Source organism: Leptodactylus fuscus, chromosome 10 (genome assembly GCF_031893055.1).
Source record: "Leptodactylus fuscus isolate aLepFus1 chromosome 10, aLepFus1.hap2, whole genome shotgun sequence".
NCBI lineage: Eukaryota > Metazoa > Chordata > Amphibia > Anura > Leptodactylidae > Leptodactylus > Leptodactylus fuscus.
The window spans coordinates 249,002-272,641 of NC_134274.1; the positions used below are offsets into that span (position 1 = coordinate 249,002).

Sequence of the window (23,640 nt, forward strand, 5' to 3'; positions counted from 1 at the left end):
AGAGCGACTTACTCCTAAGCTCCGCCTTCCTTGAAATCAGCAACCAATAGAATGCTGAAGCGGATCATAGCGACGTTCCCGATAGGCGCCTTCCTAGCGAATAGCGCTTCACCCCGCCCCCAAAGCCCAGGACCCAATCAGGCACTGGATGACATTACACGTGACATGTGGTTATCACGTGATAACAGGCTGCCGTACGGAAAATGGTGGCCGGGCAGAATTTCCGCCAACCATAGAAGACCACGCCCTTTTATGATGACGTAATTTTCCCGCCATAACTTGCGGAGTTTCCTAGTGTGAAAGTAACATGCATCGCTGTGCTGGGATTAGTAGTCCGCCCGCGGCCTGTGACTGGATCAGCGCCCCCCTCAGCGTCATAGAGGCCGTGTTCGGTGAGTGTGTAGCCTTCTACCCCCGGCTGTGGTAACTCCTGTACTGTAACCTCCGGCTGTGGTAACTACTGTGCTGTAACCTCCGGCTGTGGTAACTCCTGTACTGTAACCCCCGGCTGTGGTAACTCCTGTACTGTAACCCCCGGCTGTGGTAACTCCTGTACTGTAACCTCCGGCTGTGGTAACTCCTGTACTGTAACCCCCGGCTGTGGTAACTACTGTACTGTAACCCCCGGCTGTGGTAACTCCTGTACTGTAACCTCCGGCTGTGGTAACTCCTGTACTGTAACCCCCGGCTGTGGTAACTACTGTACTGTAACCCCCGGCTGTGGTAACTCCTGTACTGTAACCCCCGGCTGTGGTAACTCCTGTACTGTAACCCCCGGCTGTGGTAACTACTGTACTGTAACCCCCGGCTGTGGTAACTCCTGTACTGTAACCCCCGGCTGTGGTAACTACTGTACTGTAACCTCCGGCTGTGGTAACTCCTGTACTGTAACCCCCGGCTGTGGTAACTCCTGTGCTGTAACCCCCGGCTGTGGTAACTCCTGTACTGTAACCCCCGGCTGTGGTAACTACTGTACTGTAACCCCCGGCTGTGGTAACTCCTGTACTGTAACCCCCGGCTGTGGTAACTCCTGTACTGTAACCCCCGGCTGTGGTAACTCCTGTACTGTAACCCCCGGCTGTGGTAACTACTGTACTGTAACCCCCGGCTGTGGTAACTCCTGTACTGTAACCCCCGGCTGTGGTAACTCCTGTACTGTAACCTCCGGCTGTGGTAACTCCTGTACTGTAACCCCCGGCTGTGGTAACTCCTGTACTGTAACCTCCGGCTGTGGTAACTCCTGTACTGTAACCCCCGGCTGTGGTAACTCCTGTACTGTAACCCCCGGCTGTGGTATCTACTGTACTGTAACCTCCGGCTGTGGTAACTCCTGTGCTGTAACCCCCCGGCTGTGGTAACTCCTGTACTGTAACCCCCGGCTGTGGTAACTCCTGTACTGTAACCCCCGGCTGTGGTAACTCCTGTGCTGTAACCCCCGGCTGTGGTAACTCCTGTACTGTAACCCCCGGCTGTGGTAACTCCTGTACTGTAACCCCCGGCTGTGGTAACTACTGTACTGTAACCCCCGGCTGTGGTAACTACTGTACTGTAACCCCCGGCTGTGGTAACTCCTGTACTGTAACCCCCGGCTGTGGTAACTACTGTACTGTAACCCCCGGCTGTGGTATCTACTGTACTGTAACCCCCGGCTGTGGTAACTACTGTGCTGTAACCTGCACCCCCGGCTGTAATAACCCGGCAGCTCTTGGTTGTTCTCTGTATTCCTGTCTTTGCAGCTCAGAGTGAGACACTTCCAGGCTGGGAGAAGAAGGTCACTGACTATTTCCATGAGAACTTACAAGACAATCGGAGCAGCTGGGTGAGCGTCTCGTCCTGTACTGGTAACACGTGTTATTCTATAGCGCCGACCTACTCCGCAGCGCTGTACAAACTGCAATACAGACCAGAGACATTACAGAGGGATAACCATCAGAAGAGTTTAGAGCTCGCGCGTTTCTTTCCTTGTTATTTATCTCCAGCACATTTAGGACAAACAAGGCCTTCAGCACAACTGGGGAATGCGCCCGCCCCTCCGGAGGTGTAGGAATACAATGTAACGTCTAATAACACATGAAGGGGTACAAAGAGTGACTAAGCCAAAATAAGATATTTACCCCTAAAAAATCGCCAGCGCGTTCCGGAACGCCATGTTCCTTTTTCAAGGCATCTAATACAATGATTATACACACACTCCTTCTCCTTCCTCCCAACAAAACGTTGCGGTTCATCAATATAAAGCCCATACAGCTGGTGGCGTATACAGGCCGTACTCCCAAGAGCTTACAATCTATGAGGTGGCAGGGGGTGACGTCGGAGGCAGTGTTGCGTACTGTCATTACACATAAAGCAGTGGGAGCCGTCACCAGTCGGGTCCTGTATGTGCAGATGGGGCCTGAACATTCCAGAGAAGTGGTGCAGCTCAGGAGAAGTCTTATAGGAGGGGGAGGATCTGATAATAGAGGATGTGAGTCTGAGGTCAGGGAGTGAGCGGGGTGCGGCGGCATCATGGGGAGATGTAGGGGGGTGCAGCGGCACTATGGGGAGATGTAGTGGGGAGCAGCGGCATTATGGGGAGAGGAGGGGGGGGTGCAGCGGCATCATGGGGAGAGGAGGGGGGGGTGCAGCGGCACTATGGGGAGATGTAGGGGGGAGCAGCGGCATTATGGGGAGAGGAGGGGGGGTGCAGCGGCACTATGGGGAGATGTAGGGGGGTGCAGCGGCATTATGGGGAGAGGAGGGGGGGTAGCCCCAGGATACTTTGCAGGCTGGAGGCTTAGTATAAACCCCATTATTACTGTCTGCGCTGACTGCTAGTAATAGATTGTATTCCTCTCCTGACATGGCTGATAACAGAGAGCAGTGGTGGAGTTGCTGGTACTTGATCTTCCTGTCTGCCCCTCCCCCTTGTCTCTTCTTGCAGGTCCCCAGCCTGAATGACGTTCCCCTGCACTACCTGCGGCCGGGGGGGCTGGTCCACTTCCGCTGTATGGTCCAGGACATGTTTGATCCGGAATTTTACATGGGCGTCTACGAGACTGTGGATGAGGGCACTGGTGTCAGGGTGAGGGATTATTCGGGGGGGGGGGGGCTCTGGGTATTGGTGCCAGGGCGAGGGGTTATTCGGGGGGGCTCTGTGTATTGGTGTCAGGGTGAGGGATTATTTGGGGGGCTCTGTGTATTGGTGTCAGGGTGAGGGATTATTTGGGGGGCTCTGTGTATTGGTGTCAGGGTGAGGGATTATTCGGGGGGGCTCTGGGTATTGGTGTCAGGGTGAGGGATTATTCGGGGGGGGCTCTGTGTATTGGTGTCAGGGTGAGGGATTATTTGGGGGGCTCTGGGTATTGGTGTCAGGGTGAGGGATTATTTGGGGGGCTCTGGGTATTGGTGTCAGGGTGAGGGATTATTTGGGGGGCTCTGGGTATTGGTGTCAGGGTGAGGGATTATTCGGGGGGGCTCTGGGTATTGGTGTCAGGGCGAGGGGTTATTCGGGGGGGCTCTGTGTATTGGTGTCAGGGTGAGGGATTATTTGGGGGGCTCTGTGTATTGGTGTCAGGGTGAGGGATTATTTGGGGGGCTCTGTGTATTGGTGTCAGGGTGAGGGATTATTCGGGGGGGCTCTGGGTATTGGTGTCAGGGTGAGGGATTATTCGGGGGGGGCTCTGTGTATTGGTGTCAGGGTGAGGGATTATTTGGGGGGCTCTGGGTATTGGTGTCAGGGTGAGGGATTATTTGGGGGGCTCTGGGTATTGGTGTCAGGGTGAGGGATTATTTGGGGGGCTCTGGGTATTGGTGTCAGGGTGAGGGATTATTCGGGGGGGCTCTGGGTATTGGTGTCAGGGCGAGGGGTTATTCGGGGGGGCTCTGTGTATTGGTGTCAGGGTGAGGGATTATTTGGGGGGCTCTGGGTATTGGTGTCAGGGTGAGGGATTATTCGGGGGGGCTCTGGGTATTGGTGTCAGGGCGAGGGGTTATTCGGGGGGGCTCTGTGTATTGGTGTCAGGGTGAGGGATTATTTGGGGGGCTCTGGGTATTGGTGTCAGGGTGAGGGATTATTTGGGGGGCTCTGGGTATTGGTGTCAGGGCGAGGGGTTATTCGGGGGGGCTCTGTGTATTGGTGTCAGGGTGAGGGATTATTTGGGGGGCTCTGGGTATTGGTGTCAGGGTGAGGGATTATTTGGGGGGCTCTGGGTATTGGTGTCAGGGTGAGGGATTATTCGGGGGGGCTCTGGGTATTGGTGTCAGGGTGAGGGATTATTCGGGGGGCTCGGGGTATTGGTGTCAGGGTGAGGGATTATTCGGGGGGGGGGCTTTGGGAACTGGTGCCTATTTCAGTGATAGGGGGGGGGGGGGCTATGGGCAGGACCTCCATAGATTAAATTGCTGTGACTGCCGGAGCAGAATATATTCGGGGTGTTGCCCCCCAGGTGAGGTGACTGCTCAGTAACCCTTTGTTGTCCTGTATCTCTAGGCCCTTCACCTGGGGAAGTATCGTGATGTGGCGGAGTGTATGGTGAGTAGCGCACGTCCCCCCCCCCCCCCCCAGTATAAGCCTCTGCTGGCATTGCTTCCTGATATGCATAGTGGGGGTTGTAGCCCTGTGTGTCGCTGTCGGGGGGGGGGGGTGTTGTTCCTTATGGATTAGTTATTCTTTGCCCCCACAATTGGAGTCTATAGAGCGCTGTGTAATAATCCTTTGTGTGGATAATAGAGACTGTTATACGATAAACACTGCAACGTGAGAAACCCTCAGACGCACAAGGCCGCCCCCCCCCCCCCTCCTTCATTGTTTCATCAATCATAAAATTTTAATAAAAAGTGATGAGAGCAATGAATATTCCCCAAAAGTAGAACTAAAAATCAAACCTGACCCTGCAAATAAAGGGGTCCTGCACGTCCCCGGACACGGAAATAAGAGAAGTTACGGGTGTCACAATACGGCGACTTCTAGAAAAATTATAACATTTTAGATTTTTGTTAAGGGGTTAAACTGTAAATAAAACCTTATAAATTTGGTATCCCTGGAACCGTACTAAAACATAGGATAGAGGTGGGGGGCCGTACAGAATACGGGGGGGGGGGCTTCGCTCTCGTGCCTCTCCTGGGGGTTCTAATACTCTTATTGTTGTCGTTTTGCAGCCTCATCAGGAAATTGACTTCCGTTCGGGTCGGACCCTGGAGCGTCAGACGTTCTACTGCGTCCCTGTGCCGGGAGAGTCCGCCTGGGTGAAGGAGATATCCATTGTGTGGTCGCCCTATAGGGGGGGGGGGGCCTATGTAGTACTGGAGGAGTAAGAGTGCGCGGCTTATTACTAAGTCCAGGCATACAAATGCTGTGATCTCTAGGTGCAATGTGCTGCAGCTGTGGTCTGTAGGTGCAATGTGCTGCAGCTGTGGTCTGTAGGTGCAATGTGCTGCAGCTGTGGTCTGTAGGTGCAATGTGCTGCAGCTGTGGTCTGTAGGTGCAATGTGCTGCAGCTGTGGTCTCTAGGTGCAATGTGCTGCAGCTGTGGTCTGTAGGTGCAATGTGCTGCAGCTGTGGTCTCTAGGTGCAATGTGCTGCAGCTGTGGTCTCTAGGTGCAATGTGCTGCAGCTGTGGTCTCTAGGTGCAATGTGCTGCAGCTGTGGTCTCTAGGTGCAATGTGCTGCAGCTGTGGTCTCTAGGTGCAATGTGCTGCAGCTGTGGTCTCTAGGTGCAATGTGCTGCAGCTGTGGTCTCTAGGTGCAATGTGCTGCAGCTGTGGTCTCTAGGTGCAATGTGCTGCAGCTGGGATCTCTAGGTGCAATGTGCTGCAGCTGGGATCTCTAGGTGCAATGTGCTGCAGCTGGGATCTCTAGGTGCAATGTGCTGCAGCTTGTTAACCTCTTCTCTGCCTTGTCATTTTGGCTGATTTCATTCACTTTGAAGGCGTTGCAGGACAACGCAGAGACCTCTGGCCATACACCAGGAGTCCTGGGCTCCTCCAGACACCGCAGATGATGAGGGTAGTGATCTGTCACACACTTCTGGGTTCTTCCTTAATAAATTCACATGTATAGCAGCTCCCGCCAGGCCAGAGCCTGCGCCTCCACATCTTACACCCCAAACCGACAGAAGAGGAGCCTGGAAGAGGACGACGATGACCTGACAAGGCAACATGGCGCACAACATGCTGGTAACAGGGGCTTCTTATACTGCAGCTGGGGGGCGCACTGATTGGGGGGGGGTGAGTACAAGCGGCCCATCCCTCTTATCAGCCACATTACATTGCACAGAGGTCCTGGATTTACAGAGCTGCAGTCACTATTCTGTACTATCCCCTACTGATCCTAAGTTATAGCAGAATAGTGAGCGCAGCTCTGGAGTATATTACAGGATAAGTAATGTAATGTATGTACACAGTGACTGCACCAGCAGAATAGTGAGCGCAGCTCTGGAGTATATTACAGGATAAGTAATGTAATGTATGTACACAGTGACTGTACCAGCAGAATAGTGAGCGCAGCTCTGGAGTATATTACAGGATAAATAATGTAATGTATGTACACAGTGACTGTACCAGCAGAATAGTGAGCGCAGCTCTGGAGTATATTACAGGATAAATAATGTAATGTATGTACACAGTGACTGCACCAGCAGAATAGTGAGCGCAGCTCTGGAGTATATTACAGGATAAGTAATGTAATGTATGTACACAGTGACTGCACCAGCAGAATAGTGAGCGCAGCTCTGGGGTATAATACAGGATAAGTAATGTATGTACACAGTGACTGCACCAGCAGAATAGTGAGCGCAGCTCTGGAGTATATTACAGGATAAATAATGTAATGTATGTACACAGTGACTGTACCAGCAGAATAGTGAGCGCAGCTCTGGAGTATATTACAGGATAAATAATGTAATGTATGTACACAGTGACTGCACCAGCAGAATAGTGAGCGCAGCTCTGGAGTATATTACAGGATAAGTAATGTAATGTATGTACACAGTGACTGCACCAGCAGAATAGTGAGCGCAGCTCTGGGGTATAATACAGGATAAGTAATGTATGTACACAGTGACTGCACCAGCAGAATAGTGAGCGCAGCTCTGGAGTATATTACAGGATAAATAATGTAATGTATGTACACAGTGACTGTACCAGCAGAATAGTGAGCGCAGCTCTGGAGTATATTACAGGATAAATAATGTAATGTATGTACACAGTGACTGTACCAGCAGAATAGTGAGCGCAGCTCTGGAGTATATTACAGGATAAGTAATGTAATGTATGTACACAGTGACTGTACCAGCAGAATAGTGAGCGCAGCTCTGGAGTATAATACAGGATAAGTAATGTAATGTATGTACACAGTGACTGTACCAGCAGAATAGTGAGCGCAGCTCTGGAGTATAATACAGAATAAGTAATGTATGTACACAGTGACTGTACCAGCAGAATAGTGAGCGCAGCTCTGGAGTATAATACAGGATAAGTAATGTAATGTATGTACACAGTGACTGTACCAGCAGAATAGTGAGCGCAGCTCTGGAGTATAATACAGGATAAGTAATGTAATGTATGTACACAGTGACTGCACCAGCAGAATAGTGAGCGCAGCTCTGGAGTATAATACAGGATAAGTAATGTAATGTATGTACACAGTGACTGCACCAGCAGAATAGTGAGCGCAGCTCTGGAGTATAATACAGGATAAGTAGTGTAATGTATGTACACAGTGACTGTACCAGCAGAATAGTGAGCGCAGCTCTGGGGTATAATACAGGATAAGTAATGTAATGTATGTACACAGTGACTGCACCAGCAGAATAGTGAGCGCAGCTCTGGAGTATAATACAGGATAAGTAATGTATGTACACAGTGACTGCACCAGCAGAATAGTGAGCGCTGCTCTGGAGTATAATACAGGATAAGTAATGTAATGTATGTACACAGTGACTGCACCAGCAGAATAGTGAGCGCAGCTCTGGAGTATAATACAGGATAAGTAATGTAATGTATGTACACAGTGACTGCGCCAGCAGAATAGTGAGCGCAGCTCTGGAGTATAATACAGGATAAGTAATGTAATGTATGTATACAGTGACTGTACCAGCAGAATAGTGAGCGCAGCTCTGGAGTATAATACAGGATAAGTAATGTAATGTATGTACACAGTGACTGTACCAGCAGAATAGTGAGCGCAGCTCTGGAGTATAATACAGGATAAGTAATGTAATGTATGTACACAGTGACTGTACCAGCAGAATAGTGAGCGCAGCTCTGAGGTATAGTACAGATAGTGATGTATGTACCCTGTGAGTCCACTGGTTTTAGAGCACCCTTTTCTCTGGTTGTGATGCAGCTGCTGCAGAACCTCCTCAGTTTGCTTCCTTCTTGTGTTTGCAGGTGATGCTCAGGAGAAGTGTAAGAGACTAGAGACGGAGCAGCAGGATCAGCCGCTGCAGTCCAGGCCCTCGAGTAGCTCGCAGTCATTAGACCTGTACTTTCCTGTTCCTGGAGAAAAGGGGCCGGCCTGCTTAGTGAAGGTACTGCAGTATTACACTAGGGGGCAGTATTTTTCTTACTTTTCTTTCATCCCTCCATATTGTAGTGTTGTGACTACCTGAGATCTCCTAGATCTCGGCTGCCATATTGGTGGCTATTGCTCCGCAGGCCTCTCTTTAGCTCTGTGTAATCCTGGTCCAGCTTTTGTTCTGAAGCGTTTCGTGTGATAACCAGACATGCCCCTGCTCATGTCTCCCCTGGTGCTAATAGATTGTGTAATTGCATCTTCTCTGTCAGGTCTATGACAACTGGGACAACTTTAAAGTGAACGATGTGCTGGAGGTGTACGGGGTTCTGTCTGTGGAGCCGCTGCTGAGCTCCCTGAATGATGATCGGTAAGAGTCCTCAGCTTTATCTGCAGCTATGTAATGTGCACAGTCCCATAGATTGCTGCAGCCATAAAGTACGCACCTCCATTATGGCAGCAATGGTCAAGACGTTCTCGGCTCTGCTCAGGCCCACTCCCCTATGATAAGCACATAAAGATAATGGCACCAGTAACAGAGACCCCTGTGCTTAGTCTGAGGCTGCACTACTGAGCCCGTCCTGTCCTTGTCTGAGGCTGCACTACTGAGCCCGTCCTGTCCTTGTCTGAGGCTGCACTACTGAGCATGTCCTGTCCTTGTATGAGGCTGCACTACTGAGCCCGTCCTGTCCTTGTGTGAGGCTGCACTACTGAGCCCGTCCTGTCCTTGTGTGAGGCTGCACTACTGAGCCCGTCCTGTCCTTGTATGAGGCTGCACTACTGAGCCCGTCCTGTCCTTGTATGAGGCTGCACTACTTAGCCCGTCCTGACCTTGTCTGAGGCTGCACTACTGAGCATGTCCTGTCCTTGTATGAGGCTGCACTACTGAGCCCGTCCTGACCTTGTCTGAGGCTGCACTACTGAGCATGCCCTGTCCTTGTATGAGGCTGCACTACTGAGCATGTCCTGTCCTTGTGTGAGGCTGCACTACTGAGCCCGTCCTGTCCTTGTCTGAGGCTGCACTACTGAGCCCGTCCTGTCCTTGTGTGAGGCTGCACTACTGAGCCCGTCCTGTCCTTGTGTGAGGCTGCACTACTGAGCCCGTCCTGTCCTTGTCTGAGGCTGCACTACTGAGCATGTCCTGTCCTTGTATGAGGCTGCACTACTGAGCATGTCCTGTCCTTGTGTGAGGCTGCACTACTGAGCCCGTCCTGTCCTTGTCTGAGGCTGCACTACTGAGCCCGTCCTGTCCTTGTCTGAGGCTGCACTACTGAGCCCGTCCTGTCCTTGTGTGAGGCTGCACTACTGAGCCCGTCCTGTCCTTGTATGAGGCTGCACTACTGAGCCCGTCCTGTCCTTGTATGAGGCTGCACTACTTAGCCCGTCCTGACCTTGTCTGAGGCTGCACTACTGAGCCCGTCCTGTCCTTGTATGAGGCTGCACTACTGAGCCCGTCCTGACCTTGTCTGAGGCTGCACTACTGAGCATGCCCTGTCCTTGTTCGAGGCTGCACTACTGAGCCCGTCCTGTCCTTGTCTGAGGCTGCACTACTGAGCATGCCCTGTCCTTGTTTGAGGCTGCACTACTGAGCATGTCCTGTCCTTGTCTGAGGCTGCACTACTGAGCCCGTCCTGTCCTTGTATGAGGCTGCACTACTGAGCCCGTCCTGTCCTTGTCTGAGGCTGCACTACTGAGCCCGTCCTGTCCTTGTCTGAGGCTGCACTACTGAGCCCGTCCTGTCCTTGTCTGAGGCTGCACTACTGAGCCCGTCCTGACCTTGTCTGAGGCTGCACTACTGAGCCCGTCCTGTCCTTGTGTGAGGCTGCACTACTGAGCCCGTCCTGTCCTTGTCTGAGGCTGCACTACTGAGCATGTCCTGTCCTTGTATGAGGCTGCACTACTGAGCATGTCCTGTCCTTGTGTGAGGCTGCACTACTGAGCCCGTCCTGTCCTTGTCTGAGGCTGCACTACTGAGCCCGTCCTGTCCTTGTGTGAGGCTGCACTACTGAGCCCGTCCTGTCCTTGTGTGAGGCTGCACTACTGAGCCCGTCCTGTCCTTGTATGAGGCTGCACTACTTAGCCCGTCCTGACCTTGTCTGAGGCTGCACTACTGAGCCCGTCCTGTCCTTGTATGAGGCTGCACTACTGAGCCCGTCCTGACCTTGTCTGAGGCTGCACTACTGAGCCCGTCCTGACCTTGTCTGAGGCTGCACTACTGAGCCCGTCCTGTCCTTGTGTGAGGCTGCACTACTGAGCCCGTCCTGTCCTTGTCTGAGGCTGCACTACTGAGCATGTCCTGTCCTTGTATGAGGCTGCACTACTGAGCATGTCCTGTCCTTGTGTGAGGCTGCACTACTGAGCCCGTCCTGTCCTTGTCTGAGGCTGCACTACTGAGCCCGTCCTGTCCTTGTGTGAGGCTGCACTACTGAGCCCGTCCTGTCCTTGTGTGAGGCTGCACTACTGAGCCCGTCCTGTCCTTGTATGAGGCTGCACTACTTAGCCCGTCCTGACCTTGTCTGAGGCTGCACTACTGAGCCCGTCCTGTCCTTGTATGAGGCTGCACTACTGAGCCCGTCCTGACCTTGTCTGAGGCTGCACTACTGAGCATGCCCTGTCCTTGTTCGAGGCTGCACTACTGAGCCCGTCCTGTCCTTGTCTGAGGCTGCACTACTGAGCATGCCCTGTCCTTGTTTGAGGCTGCACTACTGAGCATGTCCTGTCCTTGTCTGAGGCTGCACTACTGAGCCCGTCCTGTCCTTGTCTGAGGCTGCACTACTGAGCCCGTCCTGTCCTTGTCTGAGGCTGCACTACTGAGCCCGTCCTGTCCTTGTCTGAGGCTGCACTACTGAGCCCGTCCTGTCCTTGTCTGAGGCTGCACTACTGAGCCCGTCCTGACCTTGTCTGAGGCTGCACTACTGAGCCCGTCCTGTCCTTGTCTGAGGCTGCACTACTGAGCCCGTCCTGTCCTTGTCTGAGGCTGCACTACTGAGCCCGTCCTGACCTTGTCTGAGGCTGCACTACTGAGCATGCTCTGTCCTTGTCTGAGGCTGCACTACTGAGCATGCTCTGTCCTTGTCTGAGGCTGCACTACTGAGTTTCCCTGTTTTGTGCATCCTTGTGGTCAGACATCTGTGCAGGAGTCCTCAGATATTACCCTGCTGGTCATGTGGGGCTGCTTTCTTGTAGGGACTCCATGTCGTCTCTGTTGGACCCGTCAGATGGTGCGGACGTCCTGGAGGAGCAGCGGGCACACAGCCCCCCCACATCACTGGTGCCCAGGATTCACGCCATCGTCATCCACAAACTGTCGCACACCAACCCGCTGATCCCCAGCTCTGTGAATGAAACGGTGGACAGCAAGCAATGTAAGTAATGATGGCCGCCCCCTGTCCCCTCCCGCAGTGTGTCGCTCATGGCCTTCTCCTTTCCCAGGTGTAGCCAGCTTCTTGTCTGAGCTGTCATCTGTGAGGTCGGATCTGCTGGGCTTCCTGACACATGTCCTGCTGGGTGACAGCCTGGCCGCCGAGTACCTGATCCTGCACCTAATCTCCACTGTGTGAGTATTACTGTCTGTCATATGGGGCACATCCCCCTTCTATATAACCGCCTGGAGACGTGTATGAGGTCCGATCAGGGGGTGCGGCATTAACCCCTGGAGATCGGCTCTGATGTCACATGACCTTACTGAAGAAAAGGTAAGACTAGTGACTGGTAGCGGACACACCTGGAGTATCTGAGGATGGGTTTGATATCTCCCACCTGGCCTTATTATGGGCTGTGGGTGGTCCTAAGCTCGGACCCCCTGGGATGATGTATACTAGGATTGTTCTGTATTGCTGAATATCTCCTTGTTTTGTGGCTTATTCTCATCTTGGCTTGGCTTTTTGTGGTCAGTAATCCTGTAACCTTCCTGCCTTGTGCTTATTGTCAGGTATGCACGCAGAGACGTCCTACCACTCGGAAAGTTCACCCTAAATCTCAGCGGGTGTCCTCCTAACAGCCACTTCATCCAGCACCTGTATGGTATTGTGCGGCAGCTTGTCCCTGTGGTAAGCTTCCTAGGGGCAGTGGTGGTTGGCCGGTCAGAAGACTCCTCGCTATATCCACTATACTGATGCCTTCTCATTTATCTCTGCAGTCCTATTACCTTCCAATGACCATAGAAAACATGAACAATATGCGCTTTATTCCTCGTAAAGATTATTCAGCAAACCGCCTGGTGAGCGGCCTCCTGCAGCTGCCACAACATACCCTGCTGGTGGTGGACGAGACCGTCCTGGAGCAAGGACAACTCGACACGGCAGGTCAGTGCGGGACCCACAAGTGACAGCAGGGTGGTCGTGAGGGGCCAATAAGGACCAACAGGTGGCAGCGTATGGTGGGGGGGGATCACTGGGGTAAAGGACCGACGGATGACAGCGTATGGTGGGTGTGTGTGGGGGGGGGATCACTGGGGTAAAGGACAGACAGGTGGCAGCGTATGGTGGTGGGGGATCACTGGGGTAAAGGACTGACAGGTGGCAGCGTATGGTGGGGGGGGATCACTGGGGTAAAGGACCGACAGGCGGCAGCGTATGGTGGGGGGAATCACTGGGGTAAAGGACCGACAGGTGGCAGCGTATGGTGGTGGAGGATCACTGGGGTAAAGGACCGACAGGTGGCAGCGTATGGTGGTGGAGGATCACTGGGGTAAAGGACCGACAGGTGGCAGCGTATGGTGGTGGGGGATCACTGGGGTAAAGGACAGACAGGTGGCAGCGTATGGTGGTGGGGGATCACTGGGGTAAAGGACAGACAGGTGGCAGCGTATGGTGGTGGGGGATCACTGGGGTAAAGGACTGACAGGTGGCAGCGTATGGTGGTGGGGGATCACTGGGGTAAAGGACAGACAGGTGGCAGCGTATGGTGGTGGGGGATCACTGGGGTAAAGGACCGACAGGTGGCAGCGTATGGTGGTGGGGGATCACTGGGGTAAAGGACCGACAGGTGGCAGCGTATGGTGGTGGAGGATCACTGGGGTAAAGGACCGACAGGCGGCAGCGTATGGTGGGGGGAATCACTGGGGTAAAGGACCGACAGGTGGCAGCGTATGGTGGTGGGGGATCACTGGGGTAAAGGACCGACAGGTGGCAGCGTATGGTGGTGGGGGATCACTGGGGTAAAGGACCGACAGGTGGCAGCGTATGGTGGTGGGGGATCACTGGGGTAAAGGACCGACAGGCGGCAGCGTATGGTGGGGGGAATCACTGGGGTAAAGGACCGACAGGTGGCAGCGTATGGTGGTGGAGGATCACTGGGGTAAAGGACCGACAGGTGGCAGCGTATGGTGGTGGGGGATCACTGGGGTAAAGGACCGACAGGCGGCAGCGTATGGTGGTGGGGGATCACTGGGGTAAAGGACCGACAGGTGGCAGCGTATGGTGGTGGGGGATCACTGGGGTAAAGGACCGACAGGCGGCAGCGTATGGTGGGGGGAATCACTGGGGTAAAGGACCGACAGGTGGCAGCGTATGGTGGTGGAGGATCACTGGGGTAAAGGACCGACAGGTGGCAGCGTATGGTGGTGGGGGATCACTGGGGTAAAGGACAGACAGGTGGCAGCGTATGGTGGTGGGGGATCACTGGGGTAAAGGACCGACAGGTGGCAGCGTATGGTGGTGGGGGATCACTGGGGTAAAGGACCGACAGGTGGCAGCATATGGTGGGGGGGGGATCACTGGGGTAAAGGACTGACAGGTGGCAGTGTATGGTGGTGGGGGGGGGGGTTTATTCTGACGTGAGCAGGACCGAGAGGGAAGGGTTATTGTGTCGTGTAATGTTCAGTTGTGCTATAGTTAGACTTTACAGAACACTTAAATGTCACTTGTCCAAATGTAATATATTTTATTTTTTATTAAGATTGTGAGCCCCATATAGGGATGTATGATCTGGGGGCTGTGCGATATCTGGGGGCTGTGCGATCTGGGGATATATGATCTGGGGGCTGTGCGATCTGGGGATATATGATCTGGGGGCTGTGCGATCTGGGGATATTTGATCTGGGGGCTGTGCGATCTGGGGATATATGATCTGGGGGCTGTGCGATCTGGGGATATATGATCTGGGGATATATGATCTGGGGTTCACAATGTACATTTTTCCCTATCAGTAAGTCTTTGTAATATGGGAGGAAATCCTCGTAAACACGGGAAGAACATACAAACTCCTTGCAGGCGTGGTCCTTGGCAGGCTAACCTCTGAGCCGCTGAGTTGCCCCAGTCCAAATGTATTATTATTATTACATTTTCTATAGCACCAACGATAGGATCTGTATATACTGCAGGCTAACAGGAACTTTATATACTGTAGGTAAACCAGAAGAGGGTCGCTGGATATCCTCCGACTGTGGCCATAAAGGGATTCTGCCATTAAAACGCATATACAGTGTGTATATTATATATATATATATATATATATATATATATATATATATAATTTTTTTTTTTTTTCTTGTTGACCCCTAGGAATAGCTGTAAGAGCCTCTTCTTCTCCTACCTTTAGTTGTCTTCTCCGCGCCGCCGTTCTGTAGAAATCCTGTTTTCTGTCGGTATGCAAACGAGTTCTCTCGCAGCACTGGGGGCGTTCCCAGTGCTGCGACAGAATTCTCCAGCGTCGCCTCCATCTTCAGGAACGTCCTCTTCAGCCGGTCAAACTTGCAGGCCTTGGGCAGAGCCAACTGCGCATGCCCGTGGCCACAAGAAAAATGGCCGCTTACACAGTAAGTGTTTTAATGGTAGAATCCCTTTAAATCCCTGATTGTGCATCTTATACAATGTAAATAGAGCAGGGTGGTTGGAAGTCAGTAGGAGGCGTGTGTGTGTGTATATAATATACTGTATATGAATCATTCTGTCTTGTCTGTCCATTAGGGGTTCGCAATTTGACAGCACTGGGTAACCTGATCACCTGGCAGAAGGTAGACTACGACTTCAGTTACCATCAGATGGAATTCCCCTGTAATATTAATGTCCTGGTTACCTCGGAGGGCCGCTCGCTGCTTCCGGTGCGTATTTCTGCTGCACTGTATGACCGTGTCCTGCGGCCTCCTCACTGCTCATGTGTCGGCCATATTATACGAGTGCTTTAGCACACCAGCAATGCCCGGGTTGGGATGAATCCTCGCTGATAAAGCGGAGTCTGTTACCTCTCTATGTATATATACACACACAGATGATTGGGCAGATGCTATTGAGGCGGCCGCTGCTCCTCTGCGTTCCAGGTCTATTCTCCTGTACTTAGCCTTGGTCTGCTTTGGATTTTGTCTTTCAGTCAGACTGTCAGGTTCACCTGAAGCCGCAGATGTGTCCGGCCAGCCTGGAGCAGTACTCCGAGGCCCTGCTCTCCGCCACACTCCCATCTCTGCTCAATAAGTTCCGTATATACCTGACCCTTCTGCAGCTTATGGAGTACACCATTCCTGATGAGGTCACTAAGGTAACAAAGGGTTAATGGTGCCATGATCGGCTTTATCTTGTGGACAATAGACTTGCTGTTGTCACTGAATTGTTCAGGTGAATTTAAGAAATTTTGTAATCCATCTAATGAGGAGAAAGACTCTCTGTCCTGTGATCAGCTCCTCGGTGTAGGTGTAGAGCGGCTGCAGCACCTAGAAGTCTATGGAGAGTGAGGAGAAGACGCCTCGGGTAACAGTAAGGCGAGATGTGCTGTACTCCCAGTATAGCTGGGGGGGGCTCCGGGACATTCGGGCCTTGCTCCTCCACACTCAGGATATCCGCAGCAGTTTCCTCTGATAAATGTATTACAGGGTTTCTTACATTCACCTAAAACGCTTATGGAAATGGAATTGAAACATCAACCGGTCCTGTCCCCGGTGTCCTCGCAGCGCGGTCCGGTCCTGTCCCCGGTGTCCTCGCAGCGTGGTCCGGTCCTGTCCCCGGTGTCCTCGCAGCGTGGTCCGGTCCTGTCCCCGGTGTCCTCGCAGTGTGGTCCGGTCCTGTCCCCGGTGTCCTCGCAGTGTGGTCTAGTCCTGTCCCCAGTGTCCTTACAGCGCGGTCCAGTCCGGTCCTGTCCCCGGTGTCCTCACAGCGCGGTCCGGTACTGTCCCCGTCCCCGGTGTCCTCTCTGCGTGGTCCTGTCCCCAGTGTCCTTACAGCGCGGTCCAGTCCGGTCCTGTCCCCGGTGTCCTGACAGCGCGGTCCGGTCCTGTCCCCGGTGTCCTGACAGCGCGGTCCGGTCCTGTCCCCGGTGTCCTGACAGCGCGGTCCGGTCCTGTCCCCGGTGTCCTGACAGCGCGGTCCGGTCCTGTCCCCGGTGTCCTCGCAGCGCGGTCCGGTCCAGTCCCCGGTGTCCTCGCAGCGCAGTCCGGTCCTGTCACCGGTGTCCTCGCAGCGCAGTCCGGTCCTGTCCCCGGTGTCCTCGCAGCGCGGTCCGGTCCTGTCCCCGGTGTCCTCGCAGCGCGGTCCGGTCCTGTCCCCCGTGTCCTCACAGCGCGGTCCTGTCCTACTACTCAGCTGACTTCTTTTGACATCCCGTGTCCTTCGCTGCGGCTATGGATCAGCGTTAGTGATCACGTGGTGGGGCAGAAGAAAACAATAAGGCCCTGTTCAGACAGAGGATTTTGAGGTGCACGTCTGCCTTGGGTTCCTCTTCATTTTCTTGCTTTCTTTGGTTGACCATGTGAAGCCTCAGATGCTTGGGCCGAATCATCCAAGGAGTCCATGGCGAGACTGAGCAGGGCATTCGCTCACGTTCCAATCTCTGCCTCTCACTGAAAACAATGGGGAGCAGAATCTGGAATGGCAGCAGTTTTTGGTGTGACTGGGACCGCAGAGCCGACCTGTGACCTTATAGTATGGAAGGTCATTCATGTCCAAAAATAAGACCCTGCCCTAAGAGCCTGATCTGCAGGTTTACTTGTGTATGATGAAGGTGAGACTGTTCATCCTCCTTGGAGCTGACGGTGACCTGATGTGTACGGCTATCTCGGCTGCGTTCACCTTACCCTGTCTACACCATATATTGGGGAGGGGGCCGGCTGGAGCTGGGCTGTGATAGCTGCAGGACTTGTGAATCTTCCATATACATAAAGGTTTCCTACTGTCGGACATATTTCCAGGTATTACTGGTGGTTATAAGTTATCTCTTGGGTTTTGCTGTTTCTTCAGGCCATTGAAGATGACTTTGTAGACATGAGGAGAGGAGACCCTCAGAGTATCAGCGCCGATGACCTGCACAGCCTGCTGGTGGTCGCCCGGTGAGTGCCAGCCTTACCCTGCACACAGCCAAGTGTCCCCCAGGAAGCTCTGTCCTTGTGGCCACATGTCCTGCACGCCTGTATACACTATATACAGTTCTCTATGATGTTCAGAGTTCCTGTGATTATAGGACAGTATATATCTGTGGGGGGCAGGGACTGCCAGTATCATATACCATATACTGCTAGGACTCCTCTCCCAGCGTCGTGGCCAACACTGATGGAGAGTCAGAGGTTGTGTAATTGCAGAGTTTGAGTCTTTGGTAATATTCATGAGTGTGCTAACATCTCGCTTGTATCACTGAGGGACACAACACCGGGGTATAGACCCGGCCACTAGGAGTCTGACACCAGGAGTATCCAAAGCTACCGGCTCTGCCTGTATAACCCCCACCCTCCTTATAAATCCTTTTCTTGTTGTGTTCACTGTTGGACACAGATCCTGCCCGTGTTTGTATTGTTGTCCCTGCCTGAGCTGTTTTGGTTCCGGACATGTTTTTGGTTCCATGTTCTCTTTTGTTGGTCGGGGTCTCTCTCCTGCTATATATAATGTCAGTAAGAGTGGACAGCTTTGGATAGTCCTAGTGTTGCCCCCTTGTGGCCGGATCTTTACCCATGATGCAGTGTCCCCCACTGAATACAACACTCTCCTGTCCCCATGTAATGCTGTCTCCTCCTTCTGTGCAGGTTACTGTCACTCAGTGCTGGTCAGACGACATTGTCCCGTGAGCGATGGCTCCGAGCGAAAGACATGGAAATCCAAAGGAAGAGCCGACTCCAGGAGCACAAGTATGTGATTGGGAATGAGCTGTGACCAAGGAGGAGCCTCTGTCCACCTCGCGGCTCCCGCACCAGGACGCTCTCCCAGGATCTGGACTCTTTGGTTTTGTTGTTACGGATTTTATATTCCCGCATTTCTTTCCAGAAGTTATTTTTTGCTATTAAAATGTTATCAACCCTATCAGTAACTAGGTAATGAAGTCGCCATGGATTTGGAGAGCCCGGAGCAGGAGGCGGCTGTGTGCCGGGCCGGGTCGGTGCTGGCTTACTTCCCAGTTCATACCGAAGTAAAAAAACCAAAGACTTTTTACCAGTTTTAGGCATTGCACAAGCCTGTCCCCTCCACTAGAGGACGCTCTGGTCACCATTCTACGGGTCGTTCTTTATGGCCGGACCTGCTCACTAGTGCCCCCTAAGGACGTGTGTATATTTTGTTATGGCTGCTAGCCTTGTCCTCTGTTTCTGCACATGGACAGGATTGCAGCCATGTTGGTTGTTCTCCACCACAAGGAGTACCCTCATTCTCCATGATATTCGGGGCTCTAGTCCCCTTCTTTTCTAAGGTAACAGGTCAGACAGCAGGGCCCAGTGATGGCAGTGACTCTCTTAGCCTCAATGCTTCATGAGACATTGCTGGGCACCACTGCTTACCCTCCGGCCGTGCAGCGAGACCTGAGATTGGCCTCTGGTCTTTCCAGACTCTGTCCTAAGTCCTTTGTGCCTTTCCTTCATTTACTGAGCTGTTCTCCTCTTATCTCTCAGACTAGCACCCTTCCTATAGAAGTCTATGGTGAGGGGGGGCTGCTAAGAAGTGAATAGAACTCTCAATGTGGCCGCAGCCCCTCATTGTCTCTCCATAGACTTCTATACATTCTAGTAACAGTCTAAGTGGAAAAGAAAACATTACTTTGATGAGATCTTCTACAGGCTCCTACGTTCAGCTGCCTCTTAAATTTATGAAGAGTTTTTAACATTGGCATTGTGATATTAGGACATTGCAGGTTCGTGTGCCCATCGGCAGCCATCATTGAGTAATACTGCTTTGTACCTACAATGTGCGCCATAAACCTGTCAGAAGGATATGGCTCTAGGAGTGCGGATAGGTTTGTTCCTTCATGTATAGGGTAGATCTCTGTATAAGCTGCATTACACCCCCCATATTCGTGCCAGCCTGACCACATAGAGGTGTAAGCAGGGCACATACCAATGTTTACTGACACAATACCTCTCTTAGATCTAGCTGGTCCATAGGAGGGTAAGACAATGGAGCCTGATGGGCACAGACAACCCTGGGCACTAAGCCTGCCAATAGAGGCCACTGATGGGCAGGGACATGTGCTATCAGTGCTGCAGCCAAGTACGGTAGTGGGAGTCTCGCCCAGACGGGTGTTCTGTCTTGAGGACCTTTATGAATACACTGGTGTAAGACTTGTATCAGCCGAGGTGCCAGCACATAAGACCTATTAGCTCCAGTAGTTGTGACCTCCCTCCAGTCCGGAGATTACTTGTCTGCTGGCTGTGGTCAGTGCGCTCCTCACATCCGGGGAAGCCGCCATGTTGGACATAATACAGCAGCTAGACTCCTTGGAAAGTCCAGTTCTGTTAGATTGAGGCTCAGACCTTCCTACCACAAGGCCGAGGTGATGATAGACCATATACTGGCATGAGGTAGCTAACAATGAGGACGTAGCATCAGGGCACACACAGGCGGACCTGCAGGATTGTGTCTGTGCTCCAATAAAAGGCGTTTTCATAGCGGAGCGTCTGCAGACGGACATCAGTGCTTTGTGAAGTGAATGGGTTACTAAACTGACTGTGCAAACTGTCCCCAGGATGATTTTTCAGCAATTTTGGCGGAATCACAGCAGGCGGACAACAGCGTAAGGGCCTATTGACACGGAGTAAACGGGCGCGCAATGCGCCATGTTTACGGGACGTTTGCACCGCGATTTTGACAGTGCATGTTTGCGGTCGCATTAACGCGACCGCAAACATGCACCGTCAAAATCGCGGTGCAAACGTCCCGTAAACGTGGCGCATTGCACGCCCGTTTACTCCGTGTAAACGTCTCCTAAGTGTATTTTTCTCTACCACAATTTATATTCAGGAGGGAGGGATAGCGGGCTTGGCCTCAAATCCAGTGTGTCTAAGAATCGCCACCTGCTAAGATTAGGGATAAGACATGACTGTGGTATAAATACTCTGACAAACCCTTCTTAGGATAAACCAGGAATCTTGGATCAGCGGAGGTCTCAGGATTGTGAGGGCCGTGTCCTAAGCTGCGTGATGTCGCCTGTGCTTGTCCGACTGGCCGAGGAGGCCACGCTTCAGGTACTTTAGTTTCATTTACTTGGTATCTCTCCAAATGTAAAGGGATTGTCCAGGATGAATTAAGAATAAACCCCCACCCCTAACGTCAATCTATAAGTACCCCTATCCTTGGAACGGTCAAGTGACCTCCCCAGGGTCACTTTCTAATAAGCTGGTGACGTTCCATGTCACGGCTTCTGAAACGTCGCATCCCCATCCGTGTCCCATGGCCAGGATTTCTCTTTAAAGGGATTCTACCACTAAATCGCTATTTTTTTTTTTTCTGCGTTAGATGTCGGAATAGTCTTTAGAAAGTCTATTCGTCTCTTACCTTTAGACGTGGTCTCCGTGGCGCCGCTCCTTAGAAATACAGTTTTTTTACCTACTCTGACGCCCGCGCAGTCAGCTCTGCCAGCGAGGCACTAGTAGAGCCGACTGCGCATGCCGCCCAGCGGCCATATTTTTGAGGCCGCAATTGCGCACACACACAGTACGCTCCTCGAAGTCTTTGCCAAACAGAGCGTACTGCGCATGCTCAGTAAGGTCTGTACAGACCCTCCGAAGCCTGGATGACTTCACTCATGCGTTGGAGGTCTGTACAGACCTTACTGAGCATGCGCAGTACGCTCTGTTCGGCGAAGACTCCGAGGAGTGTACTGCGTGTGCGCGCAATTGCGGCCTCCAAAATATGGCAGTTGGCGGAGATGACGCAGAAGGAAGACGACAGAGAAGGGGAGGATGTAGCTGAAGATGGAGGCGTCGCTGGGGAGAGGTCTCGGGCAGCAGTGGGGCCCGCCCCCATTGCTGCGGAGAACTCATTAGCATACCAGTAAAAACCAGTATTTCTAAGGACAAAAATCAGAAGAATTTCCAGGAGACGGTTTTGTACTTTTTGGATCAAATGGTTTTGTTTTTTTAATTAAAATAATTCCCTTTTTCATAGACATCTGAAGGTTTTCATTTTAAAACACTACAAATCGAGAACAGACAAGGAAGGTGAAGAGAAGACATTAATAAATACATGATGGAGGCACCGAACACATCACAACATACAAACATCTATACACAACCGACATCGGGCCTGCACCGGGCCACGGCGCTAACACTTCAGCTTGTTCCAGTGTAACGTCTCCTATAGAGACCCAAATACGTGACGGGGATAGCGGAAAGTACTGTAATACTTTAAGGCAAACAAGAAGGGAAGACTGTGCAAATTATAGAGTGTCAGTGTCAGGCGGCTGTACCCCTATGTACAGTGTACGAGAAAATAAATAGCAACCAAACCAAACAAATCCTATGTCAAGTAAAAGGACTCCACTAACAAATGTCAAAAATATTGCCTGGAAAAATAGATATCTTAAAAAAACCAAAAACCCATTAAAACCTGTAAACATTCCTGTCGCTACGCTGAGGGAGGGAGGAGGGCGCTCCACAGTCTTGCGTACCGCTCGCTCAGTGCTGAGGGAGGGAGGAGGGCGCTCCACAGTCTCTCGTTCCGCTCGCTCAGCGCTGAGGGCGCTCCACAGTCTCACGTGCCGCTCGCTCAGCGCTGAGGGAGGAGGGCGCTCCACAGTCTCGCATACCGCTCGCTCAGCGCTGAGGGAGGGAGGAGGGCGCTCCACAGTCTCAAGTTCCGCTTGCTCAGCGCTGAGGGAGGAGGGCGCTCCACAGTCTCGCATACCGCTCGCTCAGCGCTTAGGGAGGGAGGAGGGCGCTCCACAGTCTCACGTTCCACTCATTCAGATCTGGATAATGCGCGTTTGACACTGTGTGAACATTTCTTTAAAATCATTTTTCTGTGTGACCACCGTGGTCTCGGGATCTGGAGACTTTTGTACCTTTGCCACAGCAAAATTGATCCCTTGAGCCAGTCCAGCATGGGTGATATTGGCCACCTGGACCACCGAACTTCGGATCTTGGCAAATGGAGAGACCGCTCGACTACTGGAGCTCTCGGCTGGAGATGCCGCAGAACCAGAGCCAGGACTGGATCGCCCTGACAGGGACGTAGGAGCTGGGTCTACAGATAACATCTGCGGACCAGGATCGCTCACTTCTACATCCAGGCGAGATGGTCGGTTTGGGAGATCCCCTTCAGATTCCTCTGAGGTTGGGGAGACATGTACAGAATTATTGCTCAGCATAATATGGTCCTTCTTCTCCTCACCCTTTTGAGGTGCATCTTTGGTCTGGGCATCTTGAACAAACTGATGACAATAAGCCTCAATGGGGGTGCCGAAATCTATGAGGACATTGTCTTCTGGCGAGGCTTCGCACTGAGTCACCTGAATCTCTGTAGGAATGTGAAGATTAATTTCGGCACTGCCGACCGACTGCGAGCGGCTCCCCAAGCGAGGAACCGAGGCAATGATGCCACAACTGGGGAGCACATAATCTACCTGACCAATGTTCTCCAGAGAGCCGGACACTGGTCCTTCCTCATCAGACTTGGGAATGTATTCATCGGAATGGAAAGAGTCACTGTCTGAAGAAAGATCCAAGTCCGATTCCAGGTGGCCCCTGCCATCACTGCCCGGATTCTCCAGGCTACTATCAGATTTCCACAAACTGACCTGCAGGTTGGGTTTCAAGAAGCCTTTGACTTCTGCTTTGTTGAAGCTTCCCAGCTTTCGGAAACCTCCAATGTTGGTTTGTTTGACCTTCTGGTTGAGGGAGGAGAATTTACTCATCAGGAAGTTCTTGCTGTGCGCGAGGCCCGCGCTGTTGATCCCGAGCTTTGGCCCTTTGGAACGTATCCCCATTATTTCCTCGTGAGGTTTGCTACTTTTCCTACAAGATTTCCAAC

The 23,640-nt window shown here is 52.3% G+C and overlaps 2 protein-coding genes across 3 annotated transcripts in view; one reads left to right on the forward strand and one right to left on the reverse strand.

Moving 5' to 3' along the window:
* Nucleotides 1-266: 266 nt before the first annotated feature.
* Nucleotides 267-18,664, forward strand: MCMBP (minichromosome maintenance complex binding protein). Its single transcript, XM_075257664.1, has 16 exons — nt 267-392; nt 1,737-1,819; nt 2,921-3,061; nt 4,469-4,510; nt 5,137-5,243; nt 6,041-6,153; nt 8,368-8,507; nt 8,764-8,861; nt 11,678-11,856; nt 11,924-12,047; nt 12,423-12,540; nt 12,630-12,795; nt 15,400-15,533; nt 15,800-15,964; nt 17,656-17,744; nt 18,432-18,664. The coding sequence occupies exons 1-16, from the start codon at nt 308-310 to the stop codon at nt 18,556-18,558; spliced, it is 1,911 nt and encodes a 636-aa protein (XP_075113765.1). The 5' UTR covers nt 267-307; the 3' UTR covers nt 18,559-18,664.
* Nucleotides 18,665-21,817: 3,153 nt separating this feature from the next.
* INPP5F (inositol polyphosphate-5-phosphatase F) overlaps nt 21,818-23,640 on the reverse strand; it is a 31,253-nt gene continuing 29,430 nt past the window's right edge. For both annotated transcript variants that reach the window (XM_075258022.1, XM_075258021.1), the window contains exon 20: nt 21,818-23,624. In XM_075258022.1, the coding sequence (XP_075114123.1) occupies nt 22,574-23,624 (1,051 nt within the window). In that variant the 3' untranslated portion in view covers nt 21,818-22,573. The remainder of the gene's footprint in view (nt 23,625-23,640) is intronic.